The sequence below is a fragment of the Pseudophryne corroboree genome, chromosome 1, assembly GCF_028390025.1.
Source record: "Pseudophryne corroboree isolate aPseCor3 chromosome 1, aPseCor3.hap2, whole genome shotgun sequence".
NCBI classification, from domain to species: Eukaryota; Metazoa; Chordata; class Amphibia; order Anura; family Myobatrachidae; genus Pseudophryne; species Pseudophryne corroboree.
In genome coordinates this window covers 154,045,806-154,070,831 of record NC_086444.1, presented here as the reverse complement: position 1 = coordinate 154,070,831, position 25,026 = coordinate 154,045,806, and the positions used below count along the sequence as shown (strand labels likewise).

General features: G+C 47.1%; 1 protein-coding gene across 1 annotated transcript in view; it reads left to right on the top strand.

Annotated features, from left to right (window-relative positions):
- Nucleotides 1-5: 5 nt before the first annotated feature.
- The window catches only part of AGGF1 (angiogenic factor with G-patch and FHA domains 1), a 115,328-nt gene continuing 90,307 nt past the window's right edge, over nucleotides 6-25,026 (top strand). The window contains exons 1-2 of the mRNA XM_063963689.1: nucleotides 6-426; nucleotides 6,229-6,319. Of these exons, the coding sequence (XP_063819759.1) occupies nucleotides 112-426; nucleotides 6,229-6,319 (406 nt within the window). The 5' untranslated portion in view covers nucleotides 6-111. The remainder of the gene's footprint in view (nucleotides 427-6,228; nucleotides 6,320-25,026) is intronic.

Below are 25,026 nucleotides of genomic sequence, written 5' to 3'. Positions count from 1 at the left end.
CGTCATTCGGTGTCGCCTGACAGAGAGAGGACGCTGTCACGGCCGTAGCGCAGTGTTCCGGCTGCCGGGACTATGGTGATGTGAGCTCGTGAGGTAGCGGCAGCTCTACCCATGGCCCAGAACGGGGAGGCGCTTTCTCCTGGTGAGGAGTCTACGGGGCCACCGGAGGAGGAAGGGGAATTCGCGGTGTCACCCGGGGCAGGTGAAGCTGATGTGGTGACTAGTCAGTGCGAGGAGGGGTGTGAGGAGGCAGCGGGCAGCCCCGAGCCCCCGTCACTGGACGCGGTGCTGTGCCGTCGGGTCCAGGTCCTGGAGGAGAAGTTGAGGGGCTGCCAGGGGGAGCTGCGCCGGATCAAGAAGCAGCTGAGCCTCAGCCAGAGGCTGCACCGCACCGCCGAGAGCAGCAACCTGGAGCTGCGGAAACAGGTGAGACTGCGGCGCCCGCATAACTGACGCAAGAGGGAATGAGCAGACGGTCACCAGGGGAAACTCCCGGCGTGTCTGCCCACACACAGAGACACCTGCACGCATGGCTCCTGTATGTAAACACTTTAGCACATACAGCTCTCTCCTGCAGCATCGGCACTCTGCCCTGCAACACACTGTATACAGTCATACTGACATTAGTACAGAGCTGCCATGTTTTGTTGCGCTTTACAATTGGGACTTGCCAAGACTAGGAGGTCTGTCCTGGAGCCTTGTTGCTACAACGTCCTTGGTGTCACTCTGGTGCCATAGAACCCGAACTTTTATGAAAAGCTGTTGTATTGATTGTCCTGTAATCTGGCCTTGTTCACCGTAGATAGGAACAGAGCTGGCATACTGCACACCAAATATGAGTAAATTTGGTGACTGTAGGACGTAACATGGACACTTATACCGGCTGCTTTGTATTAGTAACGGTCTCTTTACATACCCATTCAGAGACTGCACGTGCACACCATCAATTAGCTGTAGATTGGGCTGGTGACAATCGTTCATCTAAAATCAAACATTTGGAAACCTTCCACCAGAAATCCCTGTGTTATCCCGTGGGGATCAGTACGAAATCCCGCTGGACGGGATCCCGGCGGTCGAAATACCGACACCGGAATCCTGACCAGCACAATCCCGACAGGGGTGGAGAGCGGAACGCAGCCCCTTGCGGGCTCGCTGCGCTCGCCACGCTGCGCTCGCCACGCTGCGGGCACGGTGCCTCGCTACGCTCGGCACACATTTATTCTCCCTCTGTGGGTGTCGTGGGCACCCATGGGGGGAGAATATGTCGGGATTGTGCCGGATTCCGGTGTCGGTATTTCGACCGCCGGGATTCCGTCCGGCGGGATCTTGACCGCATCCCATCCCATGAAAGATAATCTTTCAAACCAGTTATTCCATCAGCTGATCTGAATAATTATCATTCAGTGTATGACCAACCTAGAGTTACTGAACCCAGCGGATAGTGCTGTGTATGTTAGGTGATTGGTAATTATAAGATGTGAAATTACAGTTTCTTCTCGTCGTGGTGGACTAGTGAAGCGGACAATCAGTGAAATGTTTAAGCCCAAAAGTTTTTACTGGGAACTATTAGTAAGTACCTGATTTTATGGGTAACACATCTCAAGATTTTTATTATTTATTACCAGTTATTTATATAGCGCGCACACATTCCGCAGCGCTTTACAGAGAATATTTGACCAGTCACATCAGTCCTTGCCCCAGCGGAGCTTAAAATCTATATTCCCTACCACATGTGTACACACACACATTCACACTAAGGTTGTTTTTTTTTTATATATATATATATATATATATATATATAATCCCTTATCCAAAATGCTTGGGACCAGAGGTATTTTGGATATCGGATTTTTCCGTATCTTGGAATAATTGCATACCATAATGAGATATCATGGTGATGGGACCTAAATCTAAGCACAGAATGTATTTATGTTTCATATACACCTTATACACACAGCCTGAAGGTAATTTGAGTCAATATTTTTAATACATTTGTGCTTTAAACAATGTGTGTGTACATTCACACAATTAATTTATGTTTCATATACACCTTATACACACAGCCTGAAGGTCATTTACTACAATATTTGTAATAACTTTGTGTATTAAACAAAGTTTGTGTACATTGAGCCATCAAAAAACAAAGGTTTCACTATCTCACTCAAAAAAGTCCGTATTTCGGAATATTCCGTATTTCGGAATATTTGGATATGGGATACTCAACCTGTATATGATCTCTCCTTTTCCTATCTGTCAAAGCAACCAACCTGATTGGTGGTTAGTGTCCTACTTCTTCTCTAATCAAGTTCAGACTTTATTTAAAGCTAATTTATTGCTGTCCAGTTGGAGATGCTAATAAACAGTAATGAATACCCTATTGTAAATGGGCAGTGGTCTATCTAGACATTTCTTGGGGTAGTTTTGTTCAGTTGCTTCCTAAATTATTTTAAACACCATGGACACTGTAGCATTGTAGTTGTATTGTCCTCAACCCAAACCTATACATGGTGTTATAAATAACTTGAATGCTATCTAACCTGAATAGTAAGATTAAATTAATGCTAAACTAAATCAATCCCTTAGTGATCTATAATAAATGTTGAAGGGGTTTCTCAAAATCCGTATCCGCATCTATCAAATAACCTTTTGAAATGCACATCTGACACCAGCTGAGGCTGCATTTACCTTTTCTTTGTCCTTAGTAGGTGCCATTAGCCATTGTGGCCTGCTTGAACCATTGTAAAGCCAGTCTGATGTTTGCTGGGGAAATATGTTTCTACTTGAACCTGAATCCATTGCTACCATTCATAGCTCCAATAACTAAATAAGATTACAAATGAGAATTAAGTGACAATATGTTCCACAATATCCATTTATGGGCAGTTTTAGTGTTATATTTGAACTTCATCCCAAATAAATTCTATGCAGTAATTCTAAATTACAGTAGCCATTTCTGCCATATTATAAAGCAGACATATATAGTGGCAGATGCTCAATTAGCTTAGTGATATCACTCAGGTGCTATTATAAAGCAGTTTAGAAAAAATATTATCACTTTATTTTCGTTTCAACATACTGTACATATACATATGTTGATTGGGGAGACAACAGCTTGATAATCATTTAGTATTTTAAGTTTTTTTTTTTTTTTTAATCTATGACCCTGATTCATACTTGTATTCTAACCCGATGATTAGCGTAGAAGTCTTATGGGGACACTGCATATGTGCAGAATGGGTCCTGTGTGCTCGCACCAGTGCCCCCTAAGCCCCAGCCTGATTGACAGACTGAGGGCATTTGGGGGTGGGGAAGGGGCGACAGCAGGGTCCGTTCCTCAAAACGGAGGCGTGTCGCCTCCATTTTGTGGCAGTGTCAAAGTCACTATCTGCGTCTTGCGATGCAGATTTACTGACCTCAGCTGCTGACCTGAGATATAAATCTAATCACTGACCTGCAGAGTGATTTGATGGTGCGTCTTGAGACGCACCATCAAATCAGCGGATCACGAAAGCAGATCACGAAAGCAGCGGATCACGAAAGCAGCAAGGAGGTGTCTATTTACACCAGACGCCTCCTGCTGTATTAGCATATTGGCTGTACGGTATTGCACAGCCACAGGAAAGCAATATCATACAACTCTGAATCAGGCCCCATGTTAACCATTAAGGGAGGTATAAAGAGTATAGAAGTTTTCTATAGCAACATGTGGGTATTTAAAAAAAAAAATATTTTAAATACTGGAGAAACCTACTGTACTTGCGTGTTTGATGAAACCCACAGCTGCATGGACTCATGGATGGCCTAGAGACAGTGGTCCATGGCCAGCTTCTGGGGAGCATGCTCGAGGGCCAAGGGATTTGTTGTGCAAATTTCATATCCTGAACTATTTAATTTTTAACATGTTTTTGATTTTTCACTGTTGTATTACCTGGTATCTAAAAGGGATCTTCTAGATTGCCTTCTAGACTGCTCTCTTTCCTTTCCATGTATTGATTTCTATATCTTTTTTTTTTTTTTTTTTTTTTTTTTTCCACTGTATGTTTAATTCCCACTAATATACTTGCTACACTTCTATGGCTCACCCATCCTGCTTACTCTAACTTATGCAGTGTGCCCTAGATGGCTGCCTTGCCTGGTAATGTCAAGGGCAGGATGGGCAACCCATGGAATTATTAAGCATGCGGTACCCGGTTAGTTCATGGTTCATTTTATCCTTTGACTTTGTTCTGTTTATTTACAACATGGCTGCCTCACCTGGTGCCCTGTGCAGATTGAAAATTGCATTGTCTCTCCTAGGATTATTCAGTTCCAGGCATTGCTTATTCTGCCCAGTGTAGTCATGGTGCTCCTAAAATGGTACCTTACCTGGATTTCTCATGGGTAGGATGATTGATCCCTGCAATTGATTACCTAAAATGGCTACCACAGCCTTTGCAGTATATCCATGACCTCTGTATTTCATGCAAAGCTAAGGGGTCAATGTACTAAGCCTTCAGTGGAGATAAATACCTAGGGGCGTAAGATCCCCTACATTATCAACACCCCCCCCTTGAAGGCAGAGCCCCCACCATCACCCCCAATGTCAGTAGGCCCTAGTTAAGTTGTCATAGTCGTCCCACACACACACACACACACAGCCAATAAATCTTTTTATGGGGCAGCATAACACCTCTTGTTTCAAAAGGTTACACGATACCCCCACCTCCTTTTTAAAAAAAAAAAATTTTTATAGCACCTCCTCCTCACCTTGCAGACAGCGGTGCATGGGGCAGGGTAAAGGGCCCTACACGCCGTGCGATCTGCCGCCGAGCTGCTCGACGGCATGGGCGGCCGGTGGGGCGGTGACGGGGGTAGTGAAGTTTCTTCGCTCCCTCCATCACCCAGCTTCATAGCAGTGCAGGCAAATATGGACGAGATCGTCCATATTGGCCTGCATGCACAAGCGATGGGGCACCAGCAATGAACGAGCGCGGGGCCGCGCATTGTTCATCGCTGGTACCTCCACACTGAAAGATATGAACGGTATCTCGTTCATTAATGAACGAGATTGTTCATATCTTTCATTAATATCGCGTAGTGTGTAGGTTCCTTTACTGATCGTTGGTCCCCCTGCTGAAGCTGATCTCTGTACACACACAGATCAGAATATTTGTGCTATGTTCCCCTACTTGCGTTCCGAGTTGCCCTTCGCACAGCATTCTGGGAAGTGATTTTGGGACTGATGTCAGCAGTCACAGACTGCAACATCACTCCCAGGGTGCTGCAGCAGCAGGAGGAAGTCCGTTTTGCACTTGTTTGGGACGGATTTCTTACACAACAGATGTAGGAAGCAGCGAGGCTTCACGGTCGTATGGGATATGACCTGGTCTGGTAACGCACTCATGGCTGTGGTTGGATCTCGTATGTTTAAGCCAGGCAAGTGGTTAAATATAAATTTTAGTATTATATAGCATCTAATATCTATGTAGCATTAGGTTATATTGTTGCACTGTAGACAGAACTGTGATATGTGAGATGCAAGGAGGACCCTTATTCACAGTAACGCAAACAAAACAAAAGGTGTTGTGCATAGCAGCCAGGCATGCCACTACATACTCTATTCCAATCTGCACCTGAAATTGTCCCCAAGGAAAAGACATTCAGTTGAGGAGAAAATGAGTAAATTAAAATGAGAATAATTAATAGACATCTGATGTATCATCAAATGCACATTAGTTTATGACCATTTATGACCAAATTTCACGACTGTATCTGACCCTATCATGATGAGGCAGCAACATCTGATATAACTGCATGGAATAGATGTGTGCTAGATAAATTGGTTTTCCAATGCACTTTCTGAGCATGTGTAGATGACTGACACAAAACTGAAAAACTTTACAAGGAAGCTAAATCCATGGAGTGATCCTGTTGCTAGATGGAAAGCTAGACTATTATTTATGCAGCGGTAACCAGAAAAACCCACACGGAAAAGAGCCAACAGGGAAATTGTATTATGACAGTGGGGTTTTTGTTTCCATGTGCAATTTTCCTGTGGGCTTCTTTCATATGCCTTCTTTTCTGGTAACAGTTTGATATATGATGAACCTTTTGTATATGACAGCGTGATGGGGGGGGGGGAGTGTTTGTGTGGGGTTTTCTTTCATTGAACGGTATGCATCTGGCCAGATTATATTGCATGTATCCAAACTTTATTCTAGAACCACTTTTTTCTTTTATCCTTCACAGCTAGAAGATTTAAGTCGAGAAATCCATGAGCGCAACAAGTCAGAAAAAATTGACCAAGAAGTTCAAACAGACGATTACTCAGCATGGTCAGGTAAGACTTTCCGCTTGATGGAAGACATAGAAGGCTGGAAAATAGAGTGTTTGTAGTTGAGTCCAGATTGAGCTCACAATACAAACGCTGGATTCCCTATATGTGAAATCCCGACAGGGGCGAGGTAAGTATGTTCCCCCTTAGTGCCTAACCCTAACCTCCCCCGGTGGTACCTAAACCTAGCCCCTCCTGCCCCTCAGCCTAACCCTAACATTCCTCCCCTTAGTGCCTAAACCTATCCTCCCCCAGGTGGTCCCTAACCCCACCACTCCCCACAGCCTAGCCTTAACCCACCAGGGTGGAGCCTAAACCTAACCCCCTGTTGGGATTCCGCCGTCTGCATTTTGCATGGGTTTCAGGATTCCAGAGTTGGTATGGCGACTACCAAGATCACGACAGCCAACAACTCAACTGCATTCCAAATGAAGCATACACAGGCTCTGCCATAGATGCCATCCAAGATAGGTGAAGGGTCGCACAGACACCTATTTTGATTTAATATTTTTCATGTATAGTTTATGTCCTTTCCCTTTTATTCAATAATACAGGTATATACCTCTTACATATTGGGAGGTGCTCCAAGGAAAAGCGTATGTATAGAAGGTCAAAAAGAAAAAGATTCCCTGTAGTGGGCACACTCGGACTATAATACTTTCTAGTATCTATCATGATAGATGACTACAAATTCTAAACTATAACTTTTATTTGAATCTTTAAAACAGGGTGTGGGTGTTGATACATGATTCATAAAAACGGTTCATTGCCATATAGAACAAAGCACTTTCAATATTAACTATATGCATCATATGTGTGTGCAATCGGTGTTGATACATGAACCATAAAAGCACCTTTAATTATATGTACTATATGTGTGTACCTTTGGTGCGGATATATGAATCATAAATATGGTCATTGCCATATAGAGCACCTTTAATATCAATTATATGCACACATCATGTGTAGAGGGCAGCAGCACAAGGATATTCATTCTGAAAGCAGTGAATTTATTCACGCATTTGTAGTAAATATTAGCAGGCATTTAGATAAATGAAATGCTTCACCACCTATGTATTATTAGTCAGTGATGCGCACACTGAAAATAAGGAGTAAAATATTAATAGTGGTGGTGGAATGAGATTACATCTAGGAGTTTTTTCACTCCCAGATACAAAGGTATCATTATAAGACCTTTGACAACTAGCATTGCTACAAACACTGCAACATTGTTTAAGATACTGGAGACAGTGAATAAACACATGAGATTATACCTAGGAGGTTTTGTTCACTCCTAGATACAAGAGTATCATTATAAGACATTTGACAACTAGCATTTCTACAAATACTGCAACATTGTTTAAAACACTGGAGACAGTGAATAAATACAACAACCACAGTGGCTAAGCTTTTTAATTCACTTTATTATATCACTTTTTCACAACTTAATTCACATGCACTATATTTCGCTCATGTTTTAAAGATTCAAATAAAAGTTATATTTTAGAATTTGTGGTCATCTATCATGATAAATACTTGACTTTAAGAAAGTATTATAGTCCGATTGTGCCCACTACAGGGAATCTTTTTTTCTTTTTGACCTTCTATAGATGCCATCCAGACAGTTTTTATGGCATATGTCGCTGCAGGGCATATCACTTCCCACTATTGTTTGAGACTATCCCATGATACTAGAGTATTATGAAGACAGAAACAAATTATATCTGAGGCAGTATCACCCTTTATATCCAACCAGTCCTCTCTAAGCAACAGTGCATTGTTACATTGTGAAAGTTGCAGAACGTTGCATAGTTGAACCGTAGCCTTGCATGCAGGGGAATCACTTACCCCTATGACTCCCAATGTGGCCTTAAGTGAAATAGGTGCTTTCTGTGAAGAGGGGGGCGTGGCATCACGGAGGAGGCATATCTCTGTGTTCCGTATCCCCATTTTCGTCTCTCCGGGGGTCCGGAAGATGTGCGCTGCCTCTGGAGACTGCTGTGGCTGCAGTGCCAGCTCCTGCACAGTGACAAGAGTCGGGTGCTGCACATAATGTTACAATGCAGCACCCAGCTCCTGCCACTGAGATCTGACTATCAACAGTGTTAGCTAGATATAGTGCACCTTCTGGCACTGGTGGGAGCAGTGCACAACTGGAGTTCACCAGGAATTGATTTGATGTTGGCGCTTGCTGTGTATAGTGCACAGCATGGAACTGATGGTGGAGCCTGCGGTGTGTAGCGCACAGCCTGGAGCTGATGATGGAGCATGCTGTGTATGGCGCATAGCCTGGAGCTGATGGTGGAGCTTGCTGTGTATTGCACACACAGCCACCGGCAGCATGTCTGAAGAAATTAAGTTAGGTATGTATAGCCCGGGGCCCCGCTAGCGGGGTCCCCAGGTCAACTGGCGGCTAAATGTGAACACTGCTTTAGTGTACTCTAAACAGTCTACGGCATGTTCCCCCTGCAACCAAAACGCTCCCAGCAACCCCTGATTACTAAGCAGGCTCAAGCTGTCTCATTTTTGTTTCCAGGATGTGCTGACATTCTTAGATTCCCCTAATAGCAACTGTTCTACTCAGAAAGAGACAGGGCGAGTGCAGTTTGTATATGAGCTGCACGCCGCTACTGCTGCAGGGATGGCTGGTAAAGGAGCCACCATGGCGCTTCCGCCGGGTTCACTAAGGCAAAAATTGGTGGGCGCAGGTTTGTCCCTCCCGCTTCATCCACTCCCGCGGCTCCCTCCCCTCACAAATCCTAACAATATGGATTGCAGATGCAGAACATGAGTCTCTTGTGGCCATAGATGCACAGAGCAGCTCTGAAACAGGGGATGTAGGGCTCATGCTGCCTGTATGTGAATACTGTACTTATCAGGGAGACACTTTATATAACGTGCAAGAGAGTGGGGTTCAGACTTTGGGACAGCGCTGTGTCTGCACTCCATAGTGGGATCCATGTTGCGGCCACGCGTTACTACCATGGACGGTTGGTGGGGAAGCCGCCGGGGCGCTGGCACTGCGCACCGGGAGCTGTCCATCCCGCCTCCCACACTGGTGCAGGGCGTGATTTGCTCCTGCATTATGCTCCGGTTCAGGGGGGGCTGATTCGAACTCTCCAGCGCGCAGTGAGACCACTGCTAACCGACCCTGTATTAAAGCGACCGTCTATTAAAGTGGCGCTGCACGCTTTTGCACAAAGGCAATTTTGAATTTAGGCGCTATGCGGGTGTGGGCGGAGCTAAGCTCCGGGAGAAATATTCTAATACTCCACTTCAGGCAGGGTGTGCGCGCTTCAGCGGCACATAACCTTGAGACATTTATATGTCTAGCAGAAAATTTACTTTGTTTGGTTAGAAGTATGTTCAATAAGACAACATCAGGGATCTGGTTTCCTGCACAGATCTAGACATGATCATGGACCTGGGTTCCTGCCCAGATCTAGATAAGCTCCTTTATATTAGATGTTGTATATGTATAGCTGTATGTATGTACACATAGACATATCTATATAGCTGCAATGGCTCTGTCTAGTATTCCTGTTTCCCTCTAACATTAAAAACAGCGACATGGAGGGTGTGATGATTGGCGTTGCTGCTTCGTAGCACTCACACTTTGGCCTGACTGTGTGGAGTTTGTATGTTCTCCCCGTACAGTACGCATTTTTACACAGTTCCTTGTTTTTGTGTTTCAGCGTCCTCTACTGGCCTGGTAGTTTAATGACAACCAGTATTTATGGCCTTTTTCTCTGACGTCCTAGTGGATGCTGGGAACTCCGTAAGGACCATGTGGAATAGACGGGCTCCGCAGGAGACTGGGCACTCTAAAAGAAAGATTAGGTACTATCTGGTGTGCACTGGCTCCTCCCTCTATGCCCCTCCTCCAGACCTCAGTTAGAATCTGTGCCCGGCCAGAGCTGGGTGCTCCTAGTGGGCTCTCCTGAGCTTGCTAGAAAAGAAAGTATTTGTTAGGTTTTTTATTTTCAGTGAGATCTGCTGGCAACAGACTCACTGCTACGTGGGACTGAGGGGAGAGAAGCAAACCTACCTGCTTGCAGCTAGCTTGTGCTTCTTAGGCTACTGGACACCATTAGCTCCAGAGGGTTCGAACACAGGGCCTGACCTCGATCGTCCGCTCCCGGAGCCGCGCCGCCGTCCCCCTTGCAGAGCCAGAAGACAGAAGCGAAGCGATGAAATCGGCGGCAGAAGACTCCTGTCTTCATTAAGGTAGCGCACAGCACTGCAGCTTTGCGCCATTGCTCCCACAGCACACCACACACTCCGGTCACTGTAGGGTGCAGGGCACTGTAGGGTGCAGGGCGCTGTGCGCCATTGCTCCCACAGCACACCACACACTCCGGTCACTGTAGGGTGCAGGGCCCTGGGCAGCAATTATAATACCTTTTGGCATAAAATACACATAATACAGTCTGTTAACTGTATATGTGTAAAAACCCCGCCATTAAGTTACAGAAAACGCGGGACAGAAGCCCGCCGCTGAGGGGGCGGGGCCTTCTTCCTTCGCACACCAGCGCCATTTTCCCTTTACAGCTCCGCTGGAAGCAGCTCCCCAGGCTCTCCCCTGCAGTATCCTGATACAAGAAGGGTAAAAAAGAGAGGGGGGGCACATAAATTTAGGCGCAAATAAGATATTAAGCAGCTATTGGGTAAATCACTTTTTATAGTGTGAATCCCTGTGTTATATAGCGCTGTGGTGTGTGCTGGCATACTCTCTCTCTGTCTCCCCAAAGGACTTTGTGGGGTCCTGTCCTCAGTCTGAGCATTCCCTGTGTGTGTGCGGTGTGTCGGTACGGCTGTGTCGACATGTTTGATGAGGAGGGTTACGTGGAGGCGGAGCAGGGGCAGATAAATGTGGTGTCGCCCCCGACGGGGCCGACACCTGATTGGATGGATATGTGGAAGGTCTTAACCGACAGTGTCAACTCCTTACATAAAAGGTTCGATGACGCAGCAGCCTTGGGACAGCCGGGGTCTCAGCCCGCGCCTGCCCAGGCGACTCAGAGGCTGTCGGGGGCTCATAAACGCCTGCTAGCTCAGATGGTAGACACAGATGTCGACACGGAGTCTGACTCCAGTGTAGATGAGGATGAGACAAATGTACAGTCTACTAAGGCCATCCGATGCATGATTACTGCAATGAAAGATGTATTGCACATTTCTGACATTAACCCGGTTACCACCAAGAGGGGTATTATGTTTGGGGAGAAAAAGCAGCCAGTGACTTTTCCCCCATCTGATGAATTAAATGAATTGTGAGAAGAAGCGTGGAGTTCCCCTGATAAGATTTCTAATAGGTTACTGATGGCGTACCCTTTCCCGCCAACGGATAGGTTACGTTGGGAAACATCCCCTAGGTTGGACAAGGCGCTCACACGCTTATCTAAAAGGGTGGCACTGCCGTCTCAGGATACGGCCGCCCTAAAGGAGCCTGCGTATAGAAAGCAGGAAGCTATCCTGAAGTCTGTGTATACACACTCTGGTACTCTACTGAGACCTGCTATTGCTTCAGCCTGGATGTGTAGTGCTGCTGCAGCATGGACTGATACCCTGTCAGACAACATTGATTCCCTCGACAGGGATACTACTTTGCTAACCCTCGAACATATAAAAGAAGTCGTCTTATATATGCGGGATGCCCAGAGGGACATTTGCCTGCTGGCATCTAGAATTAATGCAATGTCCATTTCTGCCAGGAGAGTATTATGGACTCGGCAGTGGACAGGTGATGCTGATTCTAAAAAACATATGGAGGTTTTGCCTTATAAGGGTGAGGAATTGTTTGGGGAGGCGACTCCCCCCTCGCCGTTACCTCAAATCTGCCTTGCCAGCTGCTCCCAGGGAAAAGGAGGTAGTACTGGCGGCAATTCACAAGCTGTACCTCCAGCAGGTGATAATCAAGGTCCCCCTCCTTCAACAGGGAAGGGGTTACTATTCCACAATGTTTGTGGTACCGAAACCGGACGGTTCGGTGAGACCCATTCTGAATTTAAAGTCCTTGAACGCTTATATAAAGAAATTCAAGTTCAAAATGGAATCGCTCAGAGCGGTCATTGCAAGCCTGGAAGAGGGGGATTTTATGGTGTCGCTGGACATCAAAGATGCTTACTTGCATGTCCCCATTTACCCACCTCACCAGGAGTACCTCAGATTTGTGGTACATGACTGTCATTACCAATTCCAGACGTTGCCGTTTGGCCTGTCCACGGCACCGAGAATATTTACAAAGGTAATGGCCAAAATGATGATACTCCTTCGGAAGAAGGGAGTTATTATTATCCCGTACTTGGACGATCTCCTCATAAAGGCGAGGTCCAGAGAGCATTTGTTGGTCAGCGTAGCACTCTCTCAGGAAGTTTTGCAACAGCACGGCTGGATTCTGAATATCCCAAAGTCGCAGCTGATTCCTGCGACGCGTCTGCTTTTCCTGGGCATGATTCTGGACACAGAACAGAAGAAGGTGTTTCTCCCGGTGGAGAAGGCCCAGGAATTGTCATCTCTGGTCAGGGACCTCCTGAAACCAAAACAGGTGTCGGTGCATCACTGCACGCGAGTCCTGGGAAAGATGGTGGCTTCTTACGAAGCAATTCCCTTTGGCAGGTTCCATGCAAGGATCTTTCAGTGGGATCTGTTGGACAAATGGTCCGGATCGCATCTTCAGATCATCGGTTGATCACCCTGTCCCCAAGGGCCAGGGTGTCTCTGCTGTGGTGGCTGCAGAGTGCTCATCTTCTCGAGGGCCGCAGGTTCGGCATACAGGACTGGGTCCTGGTGACCACGGATGCAAGCCTCCGAGGATGGGGGGCAGTCACTCAGGGAAGAAACTTCCAAGGACAGTGGTCAAGTCTGGAGACTTCACTACACATAAATATACTGGAACTAAGGGCCATTTACAACGCCCTGAGGCAAGCAGAGCCCCTGCTTCAAAACCAACCAGTACTGATTCAGTCAGACAACATCACGGCGGTCGCCCATGTAAACCGCCAGGGCGGCACAAGAAGCAGGATGGCAATGGCAGAAGCCACAAGGATTCTTCAATGGGCGGAGAATCACGTGCTAGCACTGTCAGCAGTGTTCATTCCGGGAGTGGACAACTGGGAAGCAGACTTCCTCAGCAGGCACGACCTCCACCCGGGAGAGTGGGGACTTCATCAAGAATTCTTCACACAGATTGTAAATCGCTGGGAACTGCCACAGGTGGACATGATGGCGTCCCGCCTCAACAAAAAGCTAAAAAAATATTGCGCCAGGTCAAGGGACCCTCAGGCGATAGCTGTGGACGCACTAATGACACCGTGGGTGTACCAGTCGGTTTATGTGTTCCCTTCTCTTCCTCTCATAGCCAAGGTACTGAGGATAGTAAGAAAGAGAGGAGTAAGAACTATACTCATCGTTCCGGATTGGCCAAGAAGAACTTGGTACCCAGAACTACAAGAAATGATCTCAGAGGACCCATGGCCTTTGCCTCTCAGACAGGACCTGTTACAGCAGGGGCCCTGTCTGTTCCAAGACTTACAGCGGCTGCGTTTGACGGCATGGCGGTTGAACGCCGGATCCTAGCGGAAAAGGGCATTCCGGATGAAGTTATTCCTACGGTGATAAAGGCTAGGAAAGACGTGACAGCAAAACATTATCACCGTATATGGCGAAAATATGTTGCTTGATGTGAGGCCAGGAAGGCCCCTACAGAGGAATTCCAGCTGGGTCGATTCCTGCACTTCCTACAGTCAGGAGTGACTATGGGCCTAAAATTAGGATCCATAAAGGTCCAGATTTCGGCCCTATCTATTTTCTTTCAAAAAGAACTGGCTTCACTGCCTGAAGTTCAGACGTTTGTTAAGGGAGTGCTGCATATTCAGCCCCCTTTTGTGCCTCCAGTGGCACCTTGGGATCTTAACGTTGTGTTGGATTTCCTGAAATCACACTAGTTTGAGCCACTTAAGACCGTGGAGCTAAAGTATCTCACGTGGAAGGTGGTCATGCTGTTGGCCTCGGCTTCAGCTAGGCGTGTGTCAGAATTGGCGGCTTTGTCGTGTAAAAGCCCGTATCTGATCTTCCATATGGACAGGGCAGAATTGAGGACTCGTCCCCAATTTCTCCCAAAGGTGGTATCAGCGTTTCATTTGAACCAACCTATTGTGGTGCCTGCGGCTACTCGGGACTTGGAGGACTCCAAGTTGCTGGACGTAGTCCGGGCTTTGAAAATTTATGTTTCCAGGACGGCTGGAGTCAGGAAAACTGACTCGCTATTTATCCTGCATGCACCCAACAAGCTGGGTGCTCCTGCTTCAAAGCAAACTATTGCTCGCTGGATCTGTTGCACGATTCAGCTGGCACATTCTGCGGCTGGACAGCCGCATCCTAAATCAGTAAAAGCCCATTCCACGAGGAAGGTGGGCTCTTCTTGGGCAGCTGCCCGAGGGGTCTCGGCTTTACAGCTTTGCCGAGCTGCTACTTGGTCGGGTTCAAACACATTTGCCAAATTCTACAGGTTTGATACCCTGGCTAAGGAGGACCTTGAGTTTGCTCATTCGGTGCTGCAGAGTCATCCGCACTCTCCCGCCCGTTTGGGAGCTTTGATATAATCCCCATGGTCTTTACGGAGTTCCCAGCATCCACTAGAACGTCAGAGAAAATAAGAATTTACTCACCGGTAATTCTATTTCTCGTAGTCTGTAGTGGATGCTGGGCGCCCGTCCCAAGTGCGGACTCTCTGCAATACATGTATATAGTTATTGCTTCACTAAAGGGTTATTGTTATGAGCCATCCGTTGAGTGAGGCTCAGTTGTTCATACTGTTAACTGGGTATGGTTATCACAAGTTGTACAGTGTGATTGGTGTGGCTGGTATGAGTCTTACCCTGGATTCCAAATCCTTTCCTTGTTGTGTCAGCTCTTCCGGGCACAGTTTCCCTAACTGAGGTCTGGAGGAGGGGCATAGAGGGAGGAGCCAGTGCACACCAGATAGTACCTAATCTTTCTTTTAGAGTGCCCAGTCTCCTGCGGAGCCCGTCTATTCCCCATGGTCCTTACGGAGTTCCCAGCATCCACTACGGACTACGAGAAATAGAATTACCGGTGAGTAAATTCTTATTTTTTGGCTAGGATCAGAGTAGTATATGTTCTTACCAGTTTGATATCTGATATGCCTCTATCGGGGAGAGGGTTGCTAAGGGTTACTTTGTCCACTCTGTGTTGACCTGGCATTACGCATCCTCCGGTGTAACTATGGGGGTCATTCCGACCCGTTCGCACGCAGCGGTTTTTCGCTGTGGTGCGAACGGGTGCGGAATGCGCATGCACGGCGCCGCTGTGCGCGCGACGTTGCCCGGCGTCAGGGGTCGCCGGGTTATGTTGCGGCTAAAGAAGAAAGCGGTCGCAGGACGGACCACAAAGAAGATTGACAGGACGGAGGTGTGGCTGGGCAGATCTGGACCGTTTGGAGCCGTTTTCGAGGAGTGGTGAGTATAACACAGGCGTGTCCGGCAGAACGGAGGGCGGAGGAGTGACGTCAAAGCCGGGACCATCATCGCTGGATCCATCGCACTGGGTAAGTAGCCGCAGGGCTAGTCTTGTTTTGAGTTAAAAAAAAATTGCTTAGCAAGGCTGCACAAGCGATCGCAGCCCTGCTAAGCTAAAATACACCCCCCCATAGGCGTGGACTATTGATCACAGCAGCAGCAAAATGTTGCTGGCTGCGATCAACTCGGAATGACCACTTATGTCTTGTGAATCCAACACGTCTATAAAGACGTGACGTAGTCTCAGATTTGGTTTTTAAAAAAACTCTATAATTCTTATTACAACACAGCGTGTTGTACGCTATACCTGGGAAAATCCACTTAGGTGTATTTTAGTCTGTTTATAATTACCTTTATTTCCCACAGATTATTACAATACAGGCATCTAACTGATGGTCCATTTGACTACGGTCAAGTTGGTTTTCTCTGCCCAACTGACTTTAACTACAATGAACAGGAAAGTATTTGAGGATCATTAGAACCTCATCAGACAGAAATCTGTATAGACAAAATTCAAAGATAGATTCCATCCTTCCCTTCTGTTCTAGTTGTCGCAATTGTGATTCTGAACAGCACAAGTATGGTTGCGCCTCTGGAGCTCAACCTTTCGCTTACCGGCATAAGGCGGGAGTTTTCTACTTTCACACATGCAGTGTTTTGAGCATCCCTGTAAAACAGAGCTGCCCACTAACGGAGGCTCGGAGGCTGTGAAGAGCAGTTTCTTTTTTTATTCTGAGTAGCCGGTTTGCTGGTAAGGTTGATGAATATCGGGAATGGAGAAATTGACACTTTGTGTTGTTTTACAGTGCATCTGGAAAGTATTCACAGCGCTTCACTTTTTCCACATTTTGTTAAGTTACAGCCGTATTCCAAACTGGAATAAATAATTTTTTCCCCTCAAAATTCTACACACAATACCCCATAATGACGACGTGAAAAAATGTTTTTTGAGATTTTTGCAAATGTATTAAAAATAAAAAACTTAAGAAATCACATGTACATAAGTATTCACAGCCTTTGCTCAATACTTTGTTGATGCACCTTTGGCAGCAATTACAGCCTCAAGTCATTTTGAATATGATGCCACAAGCTTGGCACACCTATCTTTGGGCAGTTTCGCCCATTCCTCTTTGCAGCACCCCTCAAGCGCCATCAGGTTGGATGGGAAGCGTCGGTACACAGACATTTTCAGATCTCTCCAGAGACGTTTAATCGGATTGAAGTCTGGGCTCTGGCTGGGCCACTCAGACATTCACAGAATTGTCCTGAAGCCACTCCTTTGATATCTTTGGCTGTGTGCTTAGGGTCGTTGTCCTGCTGAACCGTCGCCCCAGTCTGAGGTTGAGAGCGCTCTGGAGCAGGTTTAACACCCAGGATGTCTCTGTACGTTGCTTCATTCATCTTTCCCTTTATCCTGACTAGTCTCCCAGTTCCTGCCGCTGAAAAACATCCCCACAGCATGATGCTGCCACCACCATGCTTCACTGTAGGGATGTTATTGGCCTGGTGATAAGCGGGGCCTGGATTCCTCAAAACATGATGCCTGGCATTCATGCTGAAGAGTTCAATCTTTGTCTCATCAGACCAGAGAATTTTGTTTCTCATGGTCTGAGAGTCCTTCAGGTGCATTTTGGCAAACTCCAGGCGGGCTGCTATGTGCTTTTTACTAAGGAGTGGCTTCCGTCTGGCCACTCTACTGATTGGTGGATTGCTGCAGAGATGGTTGTCCTTGTGGAAAGTTCTCCTCTCTCCACAGAGGAATGCTGTAGCTTTGACAGAGTGAACATCAGGTTCTTGGTCACCTCCCTGATTATGGCCCTACTCCCCCTGATAGCTCAGTTTAGACAGCTGGCCAGCTCTAGGAAGAGTCCTGGTGGTTCCAAACTTCTTCCATTTATGGATGATGGAGGCCACTGTGCTCATTGGGACCTTCAAAGCAGCAGATATTTTTCTGTACCCTTCCTCAGATTTGTGCCTCGAGATAATCCTGTTTCAGAAGTCTACAGACAATTCCTTTGACTTCATGCTTGGTTTGTGCTCAGACATGCACTGTCAAGTGTGGGACCTTATATAGACAGGTGTGTGCCTTTCCAAATCATGTCCAATCAACTGAATTTACCACAGGTGGACTCCAGTTAAGCTGTAGGAACATCTCAAGGATGATTAGTGGAAACAGGATGCACCTGAGCTCCATGGCAAAGGCTGTGAATACTTATGTACATGTGATTTCTTCGTTTTTTAATAAATTAGCAAAAATCTCAAAAAATACTTTTTCACGTTGCCATTATGGGGTATTGTGTGTAGAATTTGGAGGGAAAAAATGAATTATTCCATTTTGGAATAAGGCCGGAACATAACAAAATGTGGGAAAAGTGAAGCGCTGTGAATACTTTCCGAGTGCACTTATTATCCACCTCTTTTATTTTATTTATTTTTTTATCCAAAGGGAGTCTTTTCCTTGCAGCAGACAAATCTTACCTTAAGTGGGTGGGGGTTACTCTGTACAAAACTTTCTAAGGTCCTCCTCTTCTCTTTTTTTTACATTTATTTAATTTTTTTATTTTTTTTAATCTGCTCTACTGGGGGCGACAACAAGGGAGACTTCGTCTGCTCCGTGAGTTGCCATTTAGCTTGTGTGTTAACTGACTTTCTGCTCCTTCCCTGTTTCTTCACTCAAAATAAAATACGATTACTTTGTTCTCCTTTTTGTATTTTGTCTAGCCTCGTAAGTCTCGGTCTCCAAATTTGCAGATCCTTCTCGTAGGCGACCCTGGTATGTTGCCTCTGCATTCTGGCTTATTCCAACACCTCCATTTCACAGATTGGCTGCCCAAGGTGTGGTGATGGAATGTGGGGAACTCTGGTGGCTCGGCATGTTGGGTCTCATTTTACGTGACATACATGCTGTATCTCTGGATGTATGCTTTCCCATCCTATCGGATGGCATATGTTGCTTGGGGTACGCAGTAGGTCTCTGAATGCACTTCTTTAAGGTACAGACCTTCTTGTCGGGCTTCCCTTTGCGCGTCCTACTGGACATTCAGCTATTTACTCAGGGTGTTGTTGGCCTTCAACATCACGCCTTAGTCCTTCGGATCTCGTTGATATTGCAGTGTTGAAATCTGTCTGGTTAGCCTCTGCAGTCTATTGGTCTTTCAGGACCCGATAGTAGCTTTAGTCTTTGCGTAACCATAATTGCTCCACCTTGGTATCGATAACTGCCTGGCCATACTCGACATGCTGTCTGGCTCGCAGGCAGGGCTATTGGTACGATATATGTATCCCAGTTGTTTTAGTGGGTCTCTGTATTGATTGCCTCTGGGTCAGACTGCATCTTAGGTTTTCTGACATCCTTTTGTCACTCTTCACAGTTCTCTTGGTTGTAGCCATGAGTCACGGCTTGACTGTGCAGTTTTCCTGAATCCTCAGCGCTCTTCCGCCCATTTGGGAAGCTCTGGGACATACCCATAGTACTGAACTCCAGCGTCCCCTGTGGATGATAGAGAAAACAGGATTTTGGTACTTCCCAATAAATCCCTTTCTCTGAGTCCATAGGGGACGCTGGGCGCCCACCCTGCGCTGCTCTTCTCCGGCGGTGTGGTTATATACCTAGTTGCCCCTGTGGTTCAGGGTGGCTGGGTGTCCTTAGGACCTGGCTGCACGGTTTTTCTTGTGTTACTGTCATTTTGCCTTATTGTATGGTGTGTGTCTGTGTATATTTGTGTGTGTATATGTGTATATTTGTGTGTGTATATGTGTATATTTGTGTGTGTGTGTGTGTGTGTATATGTATATATAAATTAAAATTTCGGCAGCGGGGTGCACTGGGAATCCCAAGGGAATAGCATCGGGGGTAGAGTTGGATCTTGATCCGAGGCGCCAACAGGCTAAAGCTTTGACTGTTCCCAGGATGCACTGCACCGCCTCCTCTATAGCCCCACCTCCAGGCACTGGAGCTCAGTTTGTAAGTTTGTGCCTGCAGTGCAGGTCAATAACAGGGAGAGCTGCGCTAGGCAGCCCTGAAAAGAGCTTTTCTAGAAGACTCCAAGGGCCGCAGCACAAGCACTAGTTGCAGTGTATGTCATGCTGACATTCTGTGCCGCGGCTCCATCACCTCCCTCAGCGGCGCTGTATACTCCCGCGGCCTGGTTCCCGGGTACTTATAGCGGAGGCGCTCCGGTCATCAAGCGCACACCACCGCTGCTGCTCTCCCGGATCGCGTGGCCGCACTTCAGGGAGGAGGTAAGAGGGTCTCCCAGGTGGGACCTGCCGGTGAATCGCAATCCGGTCGCGGTCCCAGGAGACTGACCGTGCCGCTGGCATGGATACTGTGGCTGTGCAGGGACCCCACTATATCCACCAGGGCAGGGAGCACAGGTCGGATTTACAAAACTGTTTGTTATAGGCTCCATAGTACCCGGTGGTGAAGTCCATGAGAGGGGATAAGGCGCTGACCTGTAGGCCATCCCCCAGCTCCAGGCGCCATCTACACCTATTCCCGCCCTGGAGCTGCATTTCTCTCTCTCCCTCACTCCCTGTCAGCGTTTGGGTGCCATTTCACATAGCTGCGCTGGTCCTGCCTCATCAGCGCTGTGTATTTACAGGACACTTAAGTATTCTACATGTCGTTTAGACAGCGTTCGTTAAAAACAAGTGCATTACTATATGAATATTTAGTACAAGTATTCTGTGATCTACATCCATTGTTTACTGTGCATTGTTATATCTGTATACATACATTTCTATATGTAGTATTACTGGTCCAGTGCAGTTTTATTGGTTATATGTAATAATTTCTGCATTGTACCTGTGACTGTGTGTGCCTATAGCTGCTGTGTGGTTTTTATTCTGTGTATCACACATATTGCTATCACTATATTCTGTACCCTGGGGGGCTAAGTGCGTCAGGTTCTCATAATACCATATAGTGTTCCACAGGATATACTGTTTTGTATTTTTCATTGGGTGTTTTAGTCAACTCACACCGCTTAAATCCTCTGTTTGTTCTTTACATTTGCTGTCACATAATACAAGTTTCTCTATCGTCCTAGTGGATGCTGGGGTTCCTGAAAGGACCATGGGGAATAGCGGCTCCGCAGGAGACAGGGCACAAAAAGTAAAGCTTTAGGATCAGGTGGTGTGCACTGGCTCCTCCCCCTATGACCCTCCTCCAAGCCTCAGTTAGATTTTTGTGCCCGGCCAAGAAGGGTGCAATCTAGGTGGCTCTCCTGAGCTGCTTAGAATAAAAGTTTAGTTAGGTTTTTTTTTTTTTTTTTTTTTTCAGTGAGTCCTGCTGGCAACAGGCTCACTGCATCGTGGGACTAAGGGGAGAAGAAACGGACTCACCTGAGTGCAGAGTGGATCGGGTTTCTTAGGCTACTGGACACTAGCTCCAGAGGGACGATCACAGGTTCAGCCTGGATGGGTCACCGGAGCCGCGCCGCCGTCCCCCTTACAGAGCCAGAAGAGACGAAGAGGTCCGGTGAAATCGGCGGCAGAAGACATCCTGTCTTCAGACTAAGGTAGCGCACAGCACCGCAGCTGTGCGCCATTGCTCTCAGCACACTTCACACTCCGGTCACTGAGGGTGCAGGGCGCTGGGGGGGGAGCGCCCTGAGACGCAATATAACAGAATACCTTAGGTGGCAAAACAGAATACATCACATATAGCTCCTGGGCTATATGGATGTATTTTAATCCCCTGCCATTTTACACAAAAAAGCGGGAGATAAGGACGTCGTGAAGGGGCGGAGCCTATCTCCTCAGCACACAAGCGCCATTTTCCCTCACAGCTCCGCTGGAAGGACGGCTCCCTGACTCTCCCCTGCAGTCCTGCTTCAGAATCAGGGTAAAAAAGAGAAGGGGGGGCACGTTTGGCAGCAAATAAATATATTAACAGCAGCTATAAGGGAGTAACACTTATATAAGGTTATCCCTGTATATATATATATAGCGCTGGGTGTGTGCTGGCAGACTCTCCCTCTGTCTCTCCAAAGGGCTAAGTGGGGTCCTGTCCTCTATCAGAGCATTCCCGGTGTGTGTGCTGTGTGTCGGTACGCGTGTGTCGACATGTATGAGGAGGAAAATGAGGTGGAAGCGGAGCAGTTGCCTGTGTTAGTGATGTCACCCCCTAGGGAGTCGACACCTGACTGGATGATTGTATTTAAACAATTAAGTGATAATGTCAGCAATTTGCAAAAAACTGTTGACGACATGAGACAGCCGGCAAATCAATTAGTGCCTGTCCAGGCGTCTCAGACACCGTCAGGGGCCCTAAAACGCCCGTTACCTCAGTGGGTCGACACAGACCCAGACACAGATACTGAGTCTAGTGTCGACGGTGACGAGACAAACGTGATGTCCAGCAGGGCCACACGTTACATGATCACAGCAATGAAAGAGGCATTGAACCTTTCTGACACTACAAGTACCACAAAGAAGGGTATTATGTGGGGGGTGAAAAAACTACCAATAGTTTTTCCTGAGTCAGATGAAATAAATGAGGTGTGTGATAAAGCGTGGGGTTTCCCCGATAAAAAACAGCTAATTTCTAAAAAATTATTAGCATTATATCCTTTCCCGCCAGAGGTTAGGGCGCGCTGGGAAACACCCCCTAGGGTAGATAAGGCGCTCACACGTTTATCTAAACAAGTAGCGTTACCGTCCCCTGATACGGCCACCCTAAAAGAACCAGCTGATAGAAGGCTGGAAAATATCCTAAAAAGTATATACACACATACTGGTGTTATACTGCGACCAGCAATCGCCTCAGCCTGGATGTGCAGTGCTGGAGTCGCATGGTCGGATTCCCTGACCGAGAATATTGATACCCTGGATAGGGACAATATTTTGTTAACTATAGAACATTTAAAGGATGCATTACTATATATGCGTGATGCACAGAGGGATATTTGCACCCTGGCATCAAGAGTAAGTGCTATGTCCATCTCTGCCAGAAGAGCGTTATGGACGCGACAGTGGTCAGGGGATGCGGATTCCAAACGGCACATGGAAGTATTGCCGTATAAAGGGGAGGAGTTATTTGGGGCTGGTCTATCGGACCTGGTGGCCACGGCAACGGCTGGAAAATCCACCTTTTTACCCCAGGTCACTCCACATCAGCAGAAAAAGACACCGTCTTTTCAAACTCAGTCCTTTCGTTCCCATAAGTACAAGCGAGCAAAAGGCCACTCTTTTCTGCCCCGGGGCAGAGGAAGAGGAAAAAGACTGCACCATGCAGCCGCTTCACAGGAGCAGAAGCCCTCCCCTGCTTCTGCCAAGTCTTCAGCATGACGCTGGGGCTTTACAAGCAGACTCAGATATGGTGGGGGCCCGTCTCAAGAATTTCAACGCGCAGTGGGCTCACTCGCAAGTGGATCCCTGGATTCTACAGGTAGTATCGCAGGGGTACAAACTGGAATTCGAGGCGTTTCCCCCTCGTCGTTTCCTGAAGTCTGCTTTACCAAAGTCTCCCTCCGACAGGGAGGCAGTTTTGGAAGCCATTCACAAGCTGTATTCCCAGCAGGTGATAATCAAGGTACCCCTCCTGCAACAAGGAAAGGGGTATTATTCCACGCTGTTTGTGGTACCGAAGCCGGACGGCTCGGTGAGACCAATTTTAAATCTGAAATCCTTGAACACTTACATAAAAAGGTTCAAATTCAAGATGGAGTCACTCAGAGCAGTGATAGCAAACCTGGAAGAAGGGGACTATATGGTGTCTCTGGACATCAAAGATGCTTATCTCCACGTCCCGATATACCCTTCTCACCAAGGGTACCTCAGGTTTGTAGTACAAAACTGTCATTATCAGTTTCAGACGCTGCCGTTTGGATTGTCCACGGCACCTCGGGTCTTTACCAAGGTAATGGCCGAAATGATGATTCTTCTACGAAGAAAAGGCATTTTAATTATCCCTTACTTGGACGATCTCCTGATAAGGGCAAGATCCAGGGAACAGTTAGAAGTCGGAGTAGCACTATCTCAGGTAGTGTTACGTCAGCACGGGTGGATTCTAAATATTCCAAAATCGCAGCTGATTCCAACGACACGTCTACTGTTCCTAGGAATGATTCTGGACACAGTCCAGAAGAAGGTGTTTCTCCCGGAGGAGAAGGCCATGGAGTTATCCGAGCTAGTCAGGAACCTCCTAAAACCAGGACAGGTCTCAGTACATCAGTGCACGAGGGTCCTGGGAAAAATGGTGGCTTCTTACGAAGCGATTCCATTCGGAAGATTCCATGCAAGAACGTTTCAGTGGGATCTACTGGACAAATGGTCCGGATCGCATCTTCAGATGCATCAGCGGATAACCCTGTCGACAAGGACAAGGGTGTCTCTCCTGTGGTGGCTGCAGAGGGCTCATCTTCTAGAGGGCCGCAGATTTGGCATTCAGGATTGGATCCTGGTAACCACGGATGCCAGCCTGAGAGGCTGGGGAGCAGTCACACAGGGAAGGAATTTCCAGGGCTTGTGGTCAAGCATGGAAACATCTCTTCATATAAACATTCTGGAACTAAGGGCCATTTACAATGCCTTAAGTCAAGCAAAACCTCTGCTTCAGGGTCAGGCGGTGTTGATCCAATCGGACAACATCACGTCAGTCGCCCACGTAAACAGACAGGGCGGCACGAGAAGCAGGAGGGCAATGACAGAAGCTGCAAGGATTCTTCGCTGGGCGGAAAATCATGTGATAGCACTGTCAGCAGTGTTCATTCCGGGAGTGGACAACTGGGAAGCAGACTTCCTCAGCAGACACGACCTTCACCCGGGAGAGTGGGGACTTCACCCGGAAGTCTTCCACCTGATTGTAAACCGTTGGGAAAAACCAAAGGTGGACATGATGGCGTCACGTCTAAACAAAAAACTGGACAGATATTGCGCCAGGTCAAGGGACCCTCAGGCAATAGCAGTGGACGCTCTGGTAACGCCGTGGGTGTACCAGTCAGTGTATGTGTTCCCTCCTCTGCCTCTCATACCAAAAGTATTGAGAATCATAAGAAGGAGAGGAGTAAGAACTATACTCGTGGTTCCGGATTGGCCAAGAAGGACTTGGTACCCGGAACTTCAAGAGATGCTCACGGACGAAACGTGGCCTCTACCTCTAAGAAAGGACCTGCTACTACAGGGGCCTTGTCTGTTCCAAGACTTACCGCGGCTGCGTTTGACGGCATG